The sequence below is a fragment of the Aquila chrysaetos genome, chromosome 18 (genome assembly GCF_900496995.4).
Source record: "Aquila chrysaetos chrysaetos chromosome 18, bAquChr1.4, whole genome shotgun sequence".
Taxonomy (NCBI): Eukaryota; Metazoa; Chordata; class Aves; order Accipitriformes; family Accipitridae; genus Aquila; species Aquila chrysaetos.
Genome location: NC_044021.1, coordinates 21,457,417 through 21,476,552, shown reverse-complemented (window position 1 = coordinate 21,476,552; position 19,136 = coordinate 21,457,417). Strand labels below are relative to the sequence as shown.

The 19,136-nt window shown below is 36.1% G+C and overlaps 1 protein-coding gene across 3 annotated transcripts in view; it reads right to left on the bottom strand.

Moving 5' to 3' along the window:
- Nucleotides 1-480: 480 nt before the first annotated feature.
- Nucleotides 481-19,136, bottom strand: part of KDM1B (lysine demethylase 1B) — a 29,221-nt gene continuing 10,565 nt past the window's right edge. For all 3 annotated transcript variants that reach the window (XM_041118305.1, XM_030041806.1, XM_030041804.2), the window contains exons 10-22: nt 18,098-18,282; nt 17,061-17,237; nt 16,055-16,129; nt 14,551-14,688; nt 12,892-13,063; nt 11,694-11,821; nt 10,105-10,236; nt 9,637-9,711; nt 8,672-8,788; nt 7,686-7,811; nt 6,064-6,186; nt 3,924-4,076; nt 481-3,304 (exon numbers count right to left, since the gene is read on the bottom strand). In XM_041118305.1, coding sequence (XP_040974239.1) covers nt 3,221-3,304; nt 3,924-4,076; nt 6,064-6,186; nt 7,686-7,811; nt 8,672-8,788; nt 9,637-9,711; nt 10,105-10,236; nt 11,694-11,821; nt 12,892-13,063; nt 14,551-14,688; nt 16,055-16,129; nt 17,061-17,237; nt 18,098-18,282 — 1,685 coding nt within the window. In that variant the 3' untranslated portion in view covers nt 481-3,220. The remainder of the gene's footprint in view (nt 3,305-3,923; nt 4,077-6,063; nt 6,187-7,685; nt 7,812-8,671; nt 8,789-9,636; nt 9,712-10,104; nt 10,237-11,693; nt 11,822-12,891; nt 13,064-14,550; nt 14,689-16,054; nt 16,130-17,060; nt 17,238-18,097; nt 18,283-19,136) is intronic.

Sequence of the window (19,136 nt, the reverse complement as noted above, 5' to 3'; positions counted from 1 at the left end):
TATTTTAAATGTTTTGGGTATGTTGTCAGGCTTGCACATCCTTATAATGATCTGTGCTAGGAGGAACCTTTCAGGACCATGATCCTACTAAGCGTTCATACTACAATTATTCAGTGAAAAGCATTAAGTGGTTCTCTGGTGATTTTTCTGGCTGTTTTAAAATTATGGGCAGTGCTTCTAAACAATTATAATTTTAGCTTAAATATCCTCTGGCTAAGGAAAATAATCTGACACAAGCTTATGAATTGCTTTGTAAACTTTGAGGCAAAAGACACTATCTATTATGTATGGTATTGTCCAAGTAACAGCAAAGTTAGTACTTAGAGTACAGAGAAGGCTGTAGAGCAGCTCTTCTGAGGAATCGTCTAGCTGTAGGAATATACTAAAATGAAATCTTAAATCAATATCAGATGTAACAAAAAAGTAGGCTTAGTTACTAGTTAAATTTAAAGGGAAAAAAACAAAAACAAAACATGAGCATCCTGTGGATACTTTCCAGTTTTATTCTGCTGCCATAACATAGTCACACAGAAGAGTTGAAGTGTAACAGATCATGCTCTGCATTCAAATATTTTTTATAACATTTAAACAAATATACTCAAAGAAAACATTCCCCAGTTCTTTATTTGCAGGGAATAAATTAAACACAAAAGAAATAATACATACATGCTTGAAATAAATTTTAACATAGATATTAAAAAAATTTGGGGGGAACATTAATTAAAGAATGAAGTCTCAGAACCAGCCTGATGTTCTTATACATTTCAAATGAACGTAAATTAAAATGGAACATACTTATTTTATTTACTTCTCAAACTTAAGTGCAGCACAACACAGTTTAAGTGCCTTGGCACCAAAATAATATACAAATAATTAATAGACTAGACCATTGGTAAATTTATCATTTGTTATACTTTTTTTAATGCTATAAGAAGTGTGCAGCAGCTAAAGCCAAACGTGACAGTATTTTTTCATGTCCATCTCTATTCTTTAGAATACAGCATTTTTCTATCTGCAAAGTTGTAGATAAATGTAAAACCCCAAGTACAAATTAACACGATGGAAGCATATGCTTAAAATCAAGCATGTTCACACAAACTTTGGACTGCAGAAATGGATGCTGAGCTCAACTTCCCAGACAGTTCCTACCTAAAATGTAATGTGTTTATATGTTGTTTTTAAGCCGACTTAAGTTTTGACCAAGGTCAGCTGAAGCAGCTATTGAATATAATGTTTTGGGCTTGTAGTAATAAGCTTTTTTCCCACCTTCAGAAGCTCCTCTCCTAATAATTTTGTCATATATGATCAACTGGGAAAGAAACTTGGAACTGAAACGTATGCACTGCTTATCTTTCCTAGTTATGCTCTAAGTTGGCCTGTAATACATGAAATTAACAAAGTGCAAATGATTACCAAAAGCAAAATCTGATGTCTGATTATCTTTTATCATCAGAGGATTTTGTCTTGCTTCTTATAGCCTTTAAATTACAATTTAATACTTGGAAATACTTTAAAACTGTACATAATAGCATTTATGTGGAGGAAAATTATGAACAGTTACACTTTTCCTGTTAATCCATATAATTCAGCTTTAAGAAGCAGAACAGAATATATATCTGAAAGACATCTAGTTATATAAACATCTTCACCTTGTAAATTAGAGATTAAATAAAGGTATTTAACAATATCATAGCTACTCTAAAAACAAAATATTAGGTATTTAAAAAGAAGAATTGCATTTATTCAGTAGGATTTTTCTTAAAGTTGCTTGTTGGTTTTTTTTTCCAAGGATACAGCTTTATGGAAATAAGCACTGTAACTCAAAAAAAGTTTGCTGTGTCATTTTTAAAATGAAGAGATTTAAAAAAGAAAAGAACCTATGCATGAGAATGCAGGGGGTAAAAGAGTAAGTGCTTACTTTCCTTCCAGAAATTGTGGTCTATGCAGTAAAGTTATAGGGACGGTGTGGGGGAAGAGATCTAAAAGTTGGTTTTAATTTTTTTTCATTAATACCGTTTTAGTGGAACAGTATTACAACAGATACACTGGTTGTTGTGTGTTGAAAAGTATTTCATTTTCTTCCCTGTCCCACAGAAAAGCTATTAGATAGATGCTTAGCCCTTACTGAATTACTCCCTCAAGTTGTTTTTAATAATACTTTAATAGTAAAAGAAAAAACTTCAAGTCAAAGTGCAAGCCACCTTGTTTCAGCCCTTCATAAAAGTGTTAATATTTTTCCTCATTCATCTTCACTTATTTTTTAAATATAAAAGCTGAATGAGCCATTAGGAACTTACAGTCCTTCACCCCCCACTGAATATTCATATCAGTAGATAGTGCCTCTACTCAGCCCAAATGAATTTGGAAGTTGTTTTCAAAATAATCATAGAAATATAGTATTTTTAAGCTGTCCTGTTTCTACATGATCAGAAGCACTAAGCAAATCTAAACTTAGCCTATTATTGTAACAAGAATTTCTCTGAATAAGTAGCAGAGAGAATATTCCAAAGTTTTTTAAAGTAATGTAAAAGTTACTTTTTTCAAGTTTTTATTATCTACAATAACCTTTCTATGATTGCACTGTAAACTGTTCCAGCCATCTGATTTAAAGGAACAAACTTGATATTCCAAAGCCCACTTAGTGGAGGCTAAGAATATGAAAAATATTATAGAAAAGGTTATTGATTGCAAGTGGAAAGAATGATAGCTGAGTTCCTTCCTACAATAATTCTAGAATTTGTCTAGGCTATTCAGGCTTTTGGGAGCAAGTTTGAACTCCTATAAGCATAATCAACCTGAGAAACACAGTTAGTGGAAAATTCCCATTGTTACTACTAACTGCCAGCATTTTTAATGCTGTATGTTAACTTAGTCTTGCTTTAATCTGACCTTCTGAAATGAAGGTTTACAATAGCATGACTTGAGCCATACAGAAGAGGACTCTCAAAAAAAGTTCCATTAGTTAAGCTGTGGCCAGGGACTCTAATGTCACTCTTGCTAGTAATACCTTAGCTGGAAAAAAAACCCCAACAATGTGTATCATCAGGGCTTAAAAGGAGGGTAGGGGAGAAAGAGGAAAAAGAAGATGAAGATTTTTATCTCCAGGTACCATATACTATTTAAGTACCACTTAAGAAAAAGGCAGCAATAGGAAACTTGAAGATAGTTTTACCCACAGAAAACAATTAAAAATATATCTATAAACACAAACTTTCAGTACTTAAAATGCTGCTATTTTGCTCGCTTCTCGAACCCCACTCAAGTAAGCTCCTGTAACGGTCTGAGGAAAGTGCCTATTTGTGGCCTGTATTTAAAAAAGAAAAAAAAAAAAGAAGAAAAAAAGAAAAAAAGTGAATTGTTTCTAAAACTATTAGAACAGATAGAATTTCAGTTTATAAGATCCGTTTTGTTTTCCTTAAGTATATACCAACATTTTTAAAAGCCATGGAAAACTTAGAAAGAATTTAGGAGGAAATATTTAAGGTTTTTAGCAACTTCAAAATTTGCAAGCAAGTCAACTAGCAAAATTAGTAGTCTGTTTTGCCATCTGCACTTTAGTGGGGCAGGTAAGTTCTGTTCCAGTATAGAATGCACCTGTACCATCAGCAGCATGCATTTGTTATGTTACCCACAAATGGAGTAACAGGCAGACAATTTGGCTAATAATAAAAGTGGATTGTATAGTCTTGTCATGTTCTGCACTTATTGGTTATGCAGTTCACTCCTGACCTGAAATATGTGGCAGACTCTCCATGCCCAATAATAATATGAATAAAAAGGGTTCTGTGTCAAAAATCAAGAAACATTAGCATATTTGTGTAATGGAATATTTATATGCTATCTCTAGATTAATGGTGTTGGTTAGCAAAAGATGATCTTTCATAAGAAATAGTTCCCCAATCAACAGTAACAAAGATACTTACCTCACCAGCAAAGAAAACTTTCCCTTGTATGTCTTCAGCTATAATGTCATAAGCTTCACCGCTGCCCCCTGTTTTCACAAAACTATATGCCATCTGGAGCCAAGGGTCTTTGCTCCATCGAGTAACGAAAAACTTCACTGGGTCAGGAACCTCCTGTATAATCAAAATAAAAGTTATGCACTGTGAAGAAAAGCTCCTAATTGCATAGCTTTTTCTCATAAACAGTTTCTTGTCATCTTTCGAGTATGTATGTAGTATTATTACAATACAGATTCGATTACATTCCAGAATTAAATTGCAATTTTCTTTATTATACTACTGACCACAATGATGATTTTGTTTGCTAGACTTGCCTGATGCCTGAAGTATCACACCTGCACTGTTTTGAATGCAACAAATCTGGATATTGTAATATACCTAGAACTACACATGAGAAAAAAAAATTCCCCTCAAAATACATAGATACTCTTGCAAACAGATAAAATACCAATATCAACATCATTCAGCATGTTTGTATGTATAACATAAGCACTTTTTATCGTGGTAAGGCATGATGCTTTGCTACTTCTAGCTTGTTAAATCTCAACTGTAATCTTCATTTTGGAGATAATTTTATTCCAATGGATAAATAACATTACTTGTCTAAGATCAGAAAATGAGCTGGCTTGAAAACTGGGTTCAGGGAGAAAACAAAAACCAGGAAGTCAGAGTGTCTGTAGCTAAGCCATGACAGTAATACTGTGTATTCTTTGTCACATTGCAGCATGCAAATTCCACACAATCTACCAAAAAGAGTCTGGATAACAATTGTATGAAGGCTTAGTCAACTACAGCTGTGTCTCACTCTTGAGGAGCTTGTGACAAGTAAACAGAAGCACCCCTGGTTGCCTCTTACACATCATCTGGTATCCACAAATAGACTATGCCGTTCAGGTAGCACGTGAGAGACTAAAGCTCACGCAATCAAGACAATGGCTAGTGAAGTATGGCAAGTTTCATGGACATCCCAGAAGAAGTTCTGGTACACCCCTGGAAGCTATCTTGTCTTTGAAAATCCTCCTGCATTGTGGACAGATGACTGAAATTCACAACTGCTATAAACCATGGAGACAGGCATGAAAATCACTCTTCTAGACTAGAGTGGCACCAAAACCAAAGACCTGTTTGCTACCTCTACATTCTCATGAGATCAAAATAGCAGGTATGTGGACTTATATTGCACATGATTCTGGTAACTATAAAGCCATTACCAAAAGTGTGTTTTCTAGGAAAAGTCGAGCTTTCAGATGCCAAAGTTTTTCCAAGATCATTAATCCTAACATCTGAACCATCACTAAAACTTGAGAGATCACCCATGAACAGTAATGCAACCATTCCTTGGGATCTACCTGCTCTAAGGAATTATTTAACTAAGGCATTACTGTCTATAGAGTGGAATGCAAATAACATTGCTAAGTGATCATTTTCTGCTTGCCCCAGATTTCTCTGATTTTCCTATCAGTTTTTATCCTAACGATGAGCTGGGGGAAGGAAAAAGGTAGAAATTTTTATCTAATTTTTTTTACGGTCAGGATATAGGGCCCTTGATACATAATTTTGGCTGTACCTCCATCCCAAGACAGCTCAGGAAGGGTTGCTTCTTATTAGAAGAGTTAAGGGATTGGTTTGGTTTGGTTTGGGAGTGTTGTAATTTCAGGTGCTTTTTATGGGGGGGGGATCATCATCATCAAATTCATCTAGCTTAAAGCTTTGATCATGTATTGGAAGCAGTGATGACCAAAAAAAAATACTTTGGAAAAAGTGACAGCTAAGTAGGAAGTGTATTTGTGTTATCTGCCTAAAGTACTGCTTTTAATTAATTTTCCTTCCTAAAAGCACTTTAAAGGATGATCGTTCATTTCTGTTTTTCAATTCATTACCATTTTCCTTCAGAGAGATCTAAGATAATTCACATTTTTCACACAAGACCAAACATTGTGTTTTTAGTGTCTCTCAAAGGAAGCACATTCTCTCAAACTGACAAGAAAAGAAAAAGTTTTATATGTCAAAGGTTTTCTCATACATCATGAAAGAATACAATCAAAAGCTTTACGTTTGTTGGCAGGTTAATTCATCTTTTAGTAGAAGAGGCTTCTCTTACCTGCTCCTTAAATAGCTCTCGAAGTACAGTCATACACTGTTGCAGTACTTGTTTATCATCTAAATTCTTAATGGTTGTCACAGCATCTCCAGTGACCACTGACATTAAAATACTTTGTTTGCCCTAAAAACAAGACATTAACATATGAGATAATTTAGAAATTATTAGATTATTAAGTATTTCTTGAAGAGTCCCTTTTAATTGGCATTGACAAAGAGATTTTCAGCTGCAAAGCAGCTTTTGTTCTAGAGGAAAGTGGGTTTGATTCCTTAGAATAAAGGCTGCATATTCTACAGTATTTATGCTCAAATTACTACCATCCCCTGATGTCTTGTTCACAGATCTCACAGTCAGCCCCTTCTACAACTTGCTGAATTAGCTGAAAATTTTCTATCTACCTGTTTAAAGGCTACACCAAAAGATTTGACATTTATAGTGTTATTCTTTGTGACAGACATCTTAAGCTCCAGTTCTGTGCCAAAATTCCACCTCAACTGTACTCCAATTTCAAAAGGCGGTAACAAAGAGAATCTATTTAAATACTTATGGTTTGGATTAGGCCAATACTAAGTTCTTACCAGCAGATTTTGTCCCAAGAAATGAAAGCTCAGTTCTGCTGATGTTCCCTTCCACTTCAACAAATCTGCTACCATACAGAAGTTTCAAAGATGAAGTGGTGACTACAGAATAGCACACAGGCTCTCAACTCCTTTAAAGAACTCTCCCTCTCTTGTTTAGATAAGGCAATTCTTCTGTTACTAAACTTGATAGCTAGCAGAGAATAGCTATCAAGCAAATTAAGAATTACATCTAGTGTCTCTGGACAGTATGAGCACACTGAACCTTATGTAGAATGAGCTTAAAAGTATTGAAGAGAAACCTTGTTTATGGAAAGTCACATACAGGTACAGATAGTGTAGTAACACAGCACAATCTTCACAGGATGGTTTCCTTTTGGAGTAAGCCATAAGGTTACAAAACGGCCTTTTAATTGCTGCCAAGTAATAAGCAGCAGTTGTTGTAAAAGCATGAAAAGGTAAGATATAAATGTGTAAAGTGTGTGCTTGGAACTGGTGGAGAAGAGAAACATGATGTCAATGCACTGGTTTGAATTTCTTTTGAAATTCATGAGTTTGGGACTGACCCTACAGGCCTCAGTTTCATAGAAAACCTAGTGGGTTTCTTTTCTTCTGCCATTCCACATAGCTATTAAGGCTAGTGCAAGCCATTAAGTGTTAATAAGCCAGCATGATCTTTTTAACAGGATTTTTAGCTGATATAAATAAGGGAACAGAAATCCTAAACTGGAAGTGACTGGTAGACTTTTTCCCATATTAGTATATCTATAGTCAGGTATTACAGACTCATTTTCAGGATAGTTTGAGAATAAAAGCATTAACTTGCTTGTATATTATTTTGTATCCAAGTGTAGGAAAACATTCCCATTTATTACAATGAAGTATCAATCAGCTTTTTCTTGATAAATAACATTGCTTCCATTTCTTTTAACAGTTGTGGGGGTGGGGAGAAGAAGAAAACTTTCATTGTTCAGTAATTATTGCACCTAGATTCCAAACTGAATTTCTGAAGGGCCAACAGAAAATACAGCTAGCATATGATACCTCTGGATCCATGTCATAGAAAACGCTGAAGAGCCCACGTTGGCTGGAATTGGGTGGAACATGACCAAAAAAATCAGCTCCTTGAATTTTACTGTCCCAAAATCTATAAGGAAACTGCAAGGCAATCTAGAGAGAGAGTGAGAGAGAGAGATGGAATTAAAGTGTTTCATACCACAAAACTCATAACTGGATATGGTATATGTTGTTCTTCTAATTCTTTTTCCCTTTTCCACTCAATTAGAGACACCCAGTTCTATGAGAGGGTCTCAACAGAGAATCTATGGGCCTGTTCTCCCAAGGGGGACAGGGAAAGAAAAAAAATGCTAGTCTCAAAAATTGCAAATGCACAGACTATCAAATTCACAATGGAATTCACTATAGAAAACACTCAACAAATTGAGCAGAATTTTTACAAACCTAACATAGAAGTTAGTGATCTCCATGTTGGGGAGAGTTGGGGGGTGCTGGTGTCTGAATCTTGCCTTTAAATTTCAACACTGTTATAATCCCGTTTCTGGCATTACTTCTGTTACTGTTTTGTTCTAAGCACACATCTTACTAGGGATCTTTCAGGAGAGGCTGTCTTTTTGCACTGGGAAAGGGTAGGAGATTTTACACTGGTCAAATACACAACTTTCAGTATTCTTCTGAAATAGTTTATGTATTTATTAGGTTGACGGGACCTAGAATAAGAATATTATTAGAATTTTGGAAGATCTAAGACCATTATGAAGGCTTGCTCAAAATTAGGCACAAAACATAAGCTGTGAAGTGATTCTGCAAACAATTTCTTTAAAAACACCATTAAGTTGGGAAATCTAAGAAACAGAAATACATGTGATCCCCGATAGCATTTTGCTCTTCTGGGCTACTGTATACAAGTAAAAGTAAATGCATAATAAATCCTGAGAAATACACACCAAAAGCAACAGGGACAAAGCAGCCAATGTTTCTATGAAAAGAAAATGAAATCTGAAATAACTTACCTTCTCGATGACTCCTGCTCCCAAACTATTAATGGCTTTAATTTTTTTTTCTGACAATGGAGGATTAAACTGAATGGCATTTTTCTGAAGAAGGGCCAGTGGTACAGTCACTAATACCTGAAAAATAATTACAATCACAACAGCAGAAAAAGCTGAATACTGCACTTAAGCCTCACAGCATCCTCTTAACTATCTTGGATTATTCTTGTAGGATGCAGCATAATACTCACCAGACATCTCTAGATTAGTGTCTGGTTTACTCCCCGTTAATGGGAGACACATGCCTTACATTCAGGTGAGAACAGATCCTGCAGTTCACTGGTTTTAAGTTGTAGTCTGTTGAATTGCTTGTATCAGAGTGGCTAACCATGCTACTAATTTTAATACCTCCTGTAAATTATAGCCAATGGTGCTCAGATTAACAAAAGTGTCATTTTGAAAGGAGAGAAGATTGTCGTTGTTTTGGTTTGTTTTTATTTCCTTCACAGAACCCTTCTCTTTAAAAATCCAATCTTGATCAAGTTTACATATCATTTTAAAAATTACTAAAAGCTAAATTACACAGCATGAAGCAGGTGGTGATACAGGGATTAAGGGAGACTGAGAAATATGGGTTGTCAAGTCCAGCATACCAAAGGGAAAAATTTTAACAGGGCAGATTCACATGCTAAATGGGGTAAAGCTGAGCAGGGAATGGAACCAGAAAACATAACTGTCACTTCAAAGACCAGATAAAAATCTATTTGCTTCCTGTTTTTATTACTGCCTTTATAGTGCTTAGTTCTTCAAATCAACTAGTACTCAAAACTCAAGCGTGCTCAAGATGGCTCTAGGACATCCAAATACAGGTCACTAGAATATATGAGTTTTCATCTTGGGGGGGGGGGAGACAAAAAGGACATGTACTGTGGTCAGTATTGTTCTTGTGTACCCTAAAATCCTTAATCTTGAAGCATATTAGGTACCTTTTGTGTTGTCCACACTGTTCCATCTGCAGTAGTGACCTGTACTTCTTCACCAGAATGGTCAATACTCTGTACCTATTGAAAGTCAAATTGAAGAATATTATACTACAAAATCTACATATGCAATGCAAGTTTAGACAAGAATAGCTAATATAGCACCAGTCTGCAAACCAGAAATTGAAGAACACAAGTTTCCAGAGAAATAGTGAAAGATAAAAAAAAGCCTCCATGGAAGCTGAAAAAGAAAGATCATGAGTCTAACATATAAGCTCATCATATTATAATATTTAAGTACTGATAGTCCTCACAGAGGATTTCCAGAAATACTGAAATTGTCCTCTCTTTTCTTAAAGACAAATCGATATAATCACAGGCACAGATTTGCCTGGTCCAAAAGAATACAAAGAGATGATTGGGAGCTTCAGAGCAATCCAAGACAGCCACTGCATCAACATTTTCCAGACTCACTGGGAAATTCAGCCGGATGTCCAGCCCTTCTGCCAATTTATCAATCACAGTAGAATATCCCACAGTTAGAAGAGTGTGATCTCCAGCAAACTGGGCAAAAAATTCATTGTGGTCCCATGAGCGTGCAGATACCTGTGGACAGAACATAACTAGCAGTCTCTACTGGTGAGGTGACATGGGTACTAGCAAAAGTCCCACAGTTTAGAGGAAGCCACCCTAATTCCCGTCACAACTGGAAAAAAAAAAGTGTATCACCAGAATGTATGGCAATGCTGAGAAAAGCAGACAGCTTATTTACCTAAGGCCACCATACAACATATGAATTGCTGGATTAAGAAATGCTGTAGTATGGGTTGGTCACTAGCAGGTAATTTATTCTTCTGCTTGGTAAAGAAAACAAGGAAAGTAGTACAAAAATTCAGGTGGATCGCAGTGTATTTATTTCAGTTTCCTGTCTCTAGCAAAGAAATCAGATTTTACAGCCTTAAGACTTCAAATAAAAATGGAAATATTTTATTTCCCAACACGAAGGGGAAGATAAGATACAAAAAAAATCAATGGAATTTTTCTGTCACTTTGGAGGTTCTTTCACGATATCTTTCATTAACCTTTTCCCCCCACCCCTGCAAACTCATAGTTAGTACAACAGTGATAGTTGTACTAAGCAATCACCACTTATCAGTGAAAAATCTGAAGCACTTCTCAGACTGCTATTCAAATGCAAGTTCCTATCACTGCAGTTGCATTTACTTCATATTTTGATCTTTAAATAGAAGGTAAGATAGATTTTAACATCCTTCTTACTTCCCCTGGGTGGTCGTGAAGTGTGAAAGCTTGACATATCAAGATATTTTCCATTGACTGCCCTGGTATAGCATTGTCTTGCAGATTTTTGTTACGTTCTTATGTGCTTCTCAGTACAGATCAGATTTGTGCATCTGCACATATCAATCAGCTGTCCCACTACTGTAGTACAATTGACCCTAAACATCTTTAACCCAAGTAACAGGACTGAGTAAATAATGCACTGCAAACAACATCGTACTTTGATATTTCCTGAACCTGCTTGGTTAAAACTGAAGTCCCAAGGAAAACCAAGTATCACATAGTCAACAGAATACCTAGGAGTGGTGAACTGGGGCCCACCATCAGGGTGTTGGAACACTTCAGAAGTTAAATGCATTTATTCTCAAGATACCTAGCAAGGTAGAGAAATACCTCAGTTTTTAAACACAGAACTGAGAAGCAGAAGTCACACACAACATCTGAGGAAAAGTAACTCTCCTGTGAATCCTACCACCCAGCATCTCGGCAAAATGCCCTACTCCACTGCACCATTTACTCTCCACTTCTACATTAAAGAGGGTCTTCCTGGAGGCACGTCATGAACTCCCATCAGTTTACCTAAGGCAATGCTGGAGTCTGTGTCTCAGTGCTTTCAAAGAACAGGTTAGGGTTGTAGGAACAGTTTAGGGATAGCTGATTCTTCCTTTGGGGCCATGGGATGGATAAGATGACTTCTCAATGTTACTTCCAACCCTATTTTCTACGAAGCTCAACCACTTCAGAACACAGCTGTCAAAACTCACCTGAGAGAGATTGCTGCCACAGGCATACTCCAAATTACTGAGATGGAACTGTAGTACTTTTTCTTCCAGCTCACTGAACTGGATACCAGACTCCTGAATAAAGGCTTTATAGATCTCTTGTATTTTTTCTGTGAAAGAACATGTTTAAAATAAGAATATATCACAACTCGTCAGAAGTCCTACTGCATTTCAATATGCTATTCTCTGGATCACAAGATTTTCAAGCTTATTGCTAATTTGCACTAAGATGTTTTTCTTCTCATAGAAAAAAACGCAAGATCTTTTAGGTGATAAAATACAACTTCATTGTATTTTATCCTAATTGTATTTATCCATTGTATTTAACCTAATCATAGGTTTCCCTAGTAAAATCTTCTTCAAAAAAGGAAACATACATAGCTTCAGGAAAAAAAGAGGTTAAAATGATTTCAAATTTAAAAAAAACCACACTGTGCAACAGCACAGCTGGGCTAGCCAATTGACACAGGAGAGAAATTAATTGTTTAGCTATCATCAATATACAGTTGAAGATACTTCAAGGAAAATAAATACACTTTAAGATAATGGGAGAATCCTTGCAAATAAACCCTGCTTAATTTTTACAAAACGAAAAGAGCTGAGAAATATGATCCAGAGTTCACTGAAGAACATAGGAGTTGCTAATTCTGCCTTACAGAATCCATGCTGAAAAGATTTGGGAGGCAAACATTTCTAAGCAATTTTGTTGTTGAATGTGCTTGCATGCTGTAAGTGTGGTGGGAGGCGTTACCAATGGAGATTGGACTATTCTTGCCAGCAGAAGGCTTTGATCGGCTCTTTTTTAGACAATTAGTCAAAAAGTGTAAGAGTTATGGCTAGCTATGGCCTGCTGCAGCAAGAAGCAAGTCTTTTGAACTGCTAGTGCCACTAGTTATACTGAAAAAGCTACCTCATGAAAACAAGATACTACATCAGGAGTCGTACAGTATTACAAAAGCCTTCAAATTAGGCTTCCTTAAAAGTTACAAGTGACATTTTGGTCTGTGTGTATACGATAGTCAATCTCCCTTTGTCTTGCTTAGAGACAGGTTATCACTGTTGGATTTAAGGTCAGATGTACAGCCATACACTTCTAAAAATGTCTGATGTAAAAGCCAATTTAATATCAAACTCTATGAACACAGCCAACATCTTCGCTTTGCAATAATCTCCCACTTACCACCAAGAGGAACATCTTGATGTTGGGTTTTATCTTTTCTCCACTCAGAGACGACATCTAGGATGGCATTGAAATGAAAGTCCATACGTTTATCAATAGTGGGATCTGTTATCCTTCCACCTTCCTGGATCAAGTCACATTTCTCCCCTAGTTTGTGCATTTTAATGCCAAGCTTAAGAAAAAGACATTTGATTGCTTTTTAAGTATGGAAAAACTACAGTGCCTAGCCTGCTCAAAGTTATTTAAAGTAAGGCGAATCCCTTAATCTCAGATTTAAGTGATGCCACTTAAAAAACATCCACGACTTTAAATAATTAGTCAGATAAACTCTTGTTCTCCTAAAACTGGAATACCAACAATCCTTCTATCTGTTAATTGTCCACAAAGTGTTTTAACCCACTCTTCCATCTTTATTGGGGATTCCCAGAAACCTTATCTCCAACTGTCCTATGAGGCCAGGGCCTAGTACAGAGATGTTGGGTCTGGTAATCAAACATGATGAACCAATCTCCTTCATTTCTACCTCACCTTATTCTCTGAATTGCCATTAAAATCAGTTCTTTTCTACAACTTTCTGGTGCCTGATCCCCAAACGGTTCTCTGCATTCAGGAATTGACAGGATGTTGCTTGCCAGTTACCACCAATTTTATTAAGAAACAAGCAAAGAAATTATTTGGAATTAAACCTAGTATGTTGCTCTGCTTGTCCATCTTGTATCGAACACGCAACAGACCTAAATCAGAATAAAGATGTTTCTATGTGCTACAGCCAGTCTACAGAAAGTAGCACAAATACAGCGCTAACTTCTTCCTAGGGCCTTGTTACTTAGGGTGCGCTCCAGTGTTTTTCACATATCCTCACATCTCTCTAGGCTGCTGGTCACCACTGCAGATCTCTTCTCAAGATAGAGTTGTACTTTGAATGAAAGATGACATCAAATGACTACAAAGGGATGGGCACCCAAGGTGTATTAAGAAGTCATTACTCCTCACCTCATAACTAAAACATGATTAAAAAAAAGTTTCCTCATGACACTATAGAGCACTAAACAGTTAAAATAGCATGGGCTGGATTTGCATGCCTCTCTGAACCAAATCCATACTCAGCTTCCACTTGAGAGAAATTCAGCTTCCCGCCCAAAAAACCGCAAACCAACTCAACAAAAAAAAAAAAAAAAAAAAAAAAAAAAAAAAAAATTGAACTGCAGTGTGTTTGCATCAGTAGTTGTTAGACACATTCATCGTAACTTGTGCGGAATTAAACTAGAAATATAGAGGCTGAGCAAAGCCAGGTGAGTCACAGAAGTATGTATTATGACAACATAGCAATAGCTTCCCACAGTAAAGCCTTTCTTGGCTCTAAGGAAGTCTGCTGGGGACCTTTTACATTACTGTCTCCAGAAAAAGGGGGTTTCTTCTGGTTCTGAAGGTGGAGCCGCCTTGTTTTTCTTTATATAACGTGTCCAAAACGATTCTACAGCCCTTCTCTGTCCCCAGCCATTACCAAAGATAGAATACCAACACAGAGTTTACTTACAACGCAGAATGGTGTTTTAATCGTGTCATGAAAAAGACTCCCACCCTTCCCCAGCCACCTGAACCTGGCTTTAATGACAGTTTTTCAGTCGTGATAATGCATGACCACTGCAGGGAACCCACTTGCTCACACATTAGTGCCATTGGGTTGTTGACACATCCATTGACGATTTGTGCACCTCTTCCAACAGTGACTCCTTTGAACGTCTTATCGTCCCACACTCGGCCACCAATTCTGTCTTTAGCTTCTAAGACAATGACCTGTGACACAATGCAGCTTAGTAAATTGTAAGGTTTGATTGTATTAAACATATCTGTTTGACTCCAGAGCAAAGGAGAAAACAAAACACAAAAAAAAAACCCCAAACAATCCACCAATGCTAACAATGGTAACACTTTATTTTTGTTTGTGGATATAGTTCATTTATGCATTTAAATTGTCTTTTAAAGGTTACCTTTTGGGGTATACACATATAAAATAGATGTTGGTTTAAGAAACAACCCTAACAAAAGTAAGCCTTCTTTTTAAAAAAGCTGAAGACCTATTCAGGAAATCTCAAAATTGGAGTTTAAGGCATGCTACAGGCTATTAAACACAATGATCTGGGTGCAGTGTCCATCTAAGAAAGTCCATACACCTTTTGGAGAAATTTATTCCTGGGATGTTCCAAGAAAACCCCATTCTCATGTATTTCCACCATTCATACATACCTCCTTCAGCATCCACTGCTTGTCACAGACAGACACAGGATACTGGAGGACTAGATGGATATCTGACTGAATATGTTTACCCTTACTTACTTATATTATCTTTTTATTTTTAGAGAAAGTCTTTTTAGAGAAACTCCATCTCTCCAGAACAGTAGAAAGCAACAGTGTCTATATATAAAAATATATATAATATATTTTATATATAAAAAAAAACGTCCTGCCAATTGGTATTTTACTGCAGAATAGCCTTCCACAGGACTTGATGTACAGAAAGGCTGCACTGCAATATGCTATTTAGCCACCAAAGAATGAGATAATGGGCATATAGCATTCAGAGTTTCATATAAATATAAACATATATGAAAATATAAATCCAGAAAGTCAGATGCTTATTCATTTCCTTAAACATCAGCCCTGCAAACACTTCAGGGGTAGAGTCCCATAGATTTTCCTAAGAATATTCTGATGTATAAAATTATTTCAACCTGTAAATATTGTGAGATCACACTGTCAATGATAAATATGAGGGAAAAGGGAAATACATGTGATTTGCTTGTTTTTAATAAGCAACAAGTAAGTACAGTAGAGTGCACAAACAAAAGAAAATTTCACCTCATTTAAATAGCCATCATTTACAGTCCCATTATTCGGACATGAATATCCATGTCTCCCCTATCCTCCCAACCCAAGTCTATGTAAAATATTCACTGCATCCTTTGCTGAATTTTAGATACAAATAAGTGCTGTTTTTAAACAGCAGATTCACTCAGTAAAACCCCAGATTTTACAAATGAATTAGGATGCCCTATACATAAAAGTTTGTAACAGGAATGTAATTTTTTTCATTTTGATGAAGAACACTTATAAAGCAGAGAGAGTCTGATTTTTTTAAGTAATGTACTCTACAGTTTCTTACCTTAATTCCAAAGTTGTGCAGTTGTCGGGCTGCTGCTAATCCTGCTGCACCAGCCCCAACAATAATGACAGACTTCTAAAAAAAAAAAAAAAAATTTAAATAAAAATAGTTAGCACTAAAATAGAAGTTATCGTCACACACTTATTTTTCTTGTTGCTAAAGTTAAAAATACCTGTAGGTTTCAGAAGTCTAGGCTCTCTTGTCCTCTAAAGTAATCAGTGATAACTTTTAAAGATAATAGTGCATTTAATATAAAGAAAAGATCAATTTGTAGCTTTTAAAATAGTTACGATTTTTAAGGACTTTAAAAGCAGATGGTTCAATGTTTCAGTTTATTTTAATGGAACCAGCTGAAGTTATCAGTCAAGTAACAAAATCTAACAGAAGTTATCAGACAAGAAACACACTTACCTTGTAATGATTTCAATCACAGATTGGGTTGAACAGTAAAAACTAGTTTATAATTAAAAACATGTACAAATACACTTTCCAAACATAAATCAACTTACAATTTCTAGGAGATATTCCATTACAGAATACATTAATTTGATAAGTTTCTGTGTGCTGTCAAGCAGATTGCTAGTCATAAATATGTACCCTTTAATCTGGCAAACCAATATGGAATAGGAGTTTCCTCACCTATGAAAGCAGAGTTGTATTACAAGGTTAAGCCATGAGAAGAACCTAAGTGTATTGTGTATTTTTCACACAGTTCCCATCCATCTGAAAAGCTTATAAGAAGCATGAATCCATAGAACTGAATTCCATAGATTTTAGTGGGAACAAAAACCTTGCTGGGAAGAGTCCCGTGTCTGTAGTTTCCATAACCATTGAAGGCAGATGAGAACCATGTGAAAAACATGCAATGTGTTTGCTTTTAGATGTAATTTTTACATAAATGGTTGGAATGATAGATAATGAGCAAAAAATCCAGAACCAAAAAAAAATTACATGTGCCATGTAGTTTTATAGCACTAATAACATAGGGATTATTACAGCAACTTACATTGTGGTATTCTTTAGGAAGAAGATACTGGTCAGGACTAACTGATAAAATCCCTGTATTAATTAGCCCTTTCCTTGTCATAAAATAAAGTATCCTCTCCATTTCCTGTACACAGCGAATACGCACAAGCCCCCGAACAATGATGTGATGGATACATTTTTGAGGGGTAAGAGCCTCCTGCAAAGGAGAAACAAAGAATAGAAAGTGTTGATTTTCTAATATTCAATTTTTTCATGCATTTACATCATATTTAAACTGTAAACTAGATGGTAAAATTAATCATGAATCAGGCTTCTGAGAGCATTTTAAAAGCAAGTTTTCTGGAAGTTTCTTGCTAGCCAGCTTTACACAGTAAGGTAACAATTTATTAAACTAGATTAACATGGAATAAAAGCAAATAAGTCTACAAGATATTCTTGCAAACTCCATGGTGTGCTCCATTAGTACAGGAATGGTATTGAAATGCATCCCTGATTGCAAAATGAATCTACCTGGTGGCAATGCTCACAATGACATTCCAGTAAAATCCATTCCAAAATGGCATTCCAAATAAAAAATAGATTAATATCCAAAACCTTCACATAAATACAGACATCAGTATCTGAAAGCTTCCAGTATGTGAAATTCCAGCAATTCCACTGAAGGCAGTGCCATAGAGTTAGCGTAAGTAAAAAGACAATCACTTCCCTGTCCAACAGTCATATGAAAAAAAAATATCATAAAGCACCCACAAACACTGTTTAGAAATGTTCAAGCATCACTTTAGAACTTAATAGCTGGGGAGACTCAGTAGAGTTTTAATACTTTTAAAACTTTTGTATTTTACTGCAAAAGAAGCTCCTAGGCATTAAAACTCAAAAAAAACCAACAAAAACCAAAAAACCAGCCAAACTTAGAATTGATTTTCAAAAGGTTGGGAGCAATTTTTCTGGTGCATAAGGAGATGTCTAAGTGTCCAATACTTAAGAAGAGAATCCACATCCCAAAAAAGTAGCTCTTATTTGTAAACAAACAAATTAACTATTAGCATCTCTTACCTTGCAGTTCGTGTACCACAGAGCCAAAATCAGGTTTCTCAAAGCCAAGTACATGGTAGGGTCTCGTGAATATTCTGGGAACTCATAGAGTTCATCCAGTTCCATGACATCTGGCCTCACACAAAGTGCTTTCCCACATTCATTGGGCTGGTAAAAAGGCTGGAAATACTTGTTCATGCCTGCAACTGAATAAAGACACACCAAGAACTAGTCATATTCCATCACATCTTCATCACGTCCTTTTCCCTCTAAGACGATCCATTGACCTCACACAGATAAACAAGTAACGAAGCTTTCCAGCCTCTAGCCACCTTCAGAATGATTTCAGTTTTGTTGCTCTCCCTTCTTCTACCCTCTAGGCTGTGCAATATTAATTACTGTCCTGCTACCTGATGGGTACATCTTGGACCTATCAGAGCTTAAGTTTGTCAGAGAAACAGTATGTGCCCTCAGATGCCACAATGACTCCAACAAGGAACACGATCTAAACTCAAGTCTAAGGTCTAGCATCACTGTACAGGCTCATGCAGTATTCTGAACCCCTTTCATCTTCAACTCCCAATACTGCCCAGAGTGGGTAGTAACTAAAAGTAATCATCTTCCACGTGCAGTATTGGTAGCTCTGTGTAATGAAGTTTCTATTTATTAGGCAGATAAACATCTGTTGAATAGATGAACAGATTTATTTTCAGCACCTAAGGAGAGCAAAGCCTGCTAAGACAACACAGAAGCTGAACTTTTCTCAAAGCGTTCTCTCTGAGATGAGTATGGGAATCCTGAATTACCTTTCTCCATACCTGATCTATTCTGCAGATGCACACTCCCAGGCTGTCAGCATCAGAGCTGTCATTAGCAAAAAAATTAACCTAAACAGAATCTGAGTGCCTTAAGAGATCAAATCCTTTTCTCCAAAGCCCCAGAGATCCACAGTATTGAAACTAGCAGAATCATGTTTTGTTTTGATGAAACTTCATTTCCTCAAAAACACAATCTTTCAGTACCTGCAGGTTAATTTCCCATTTCTATAAACAAATGACAG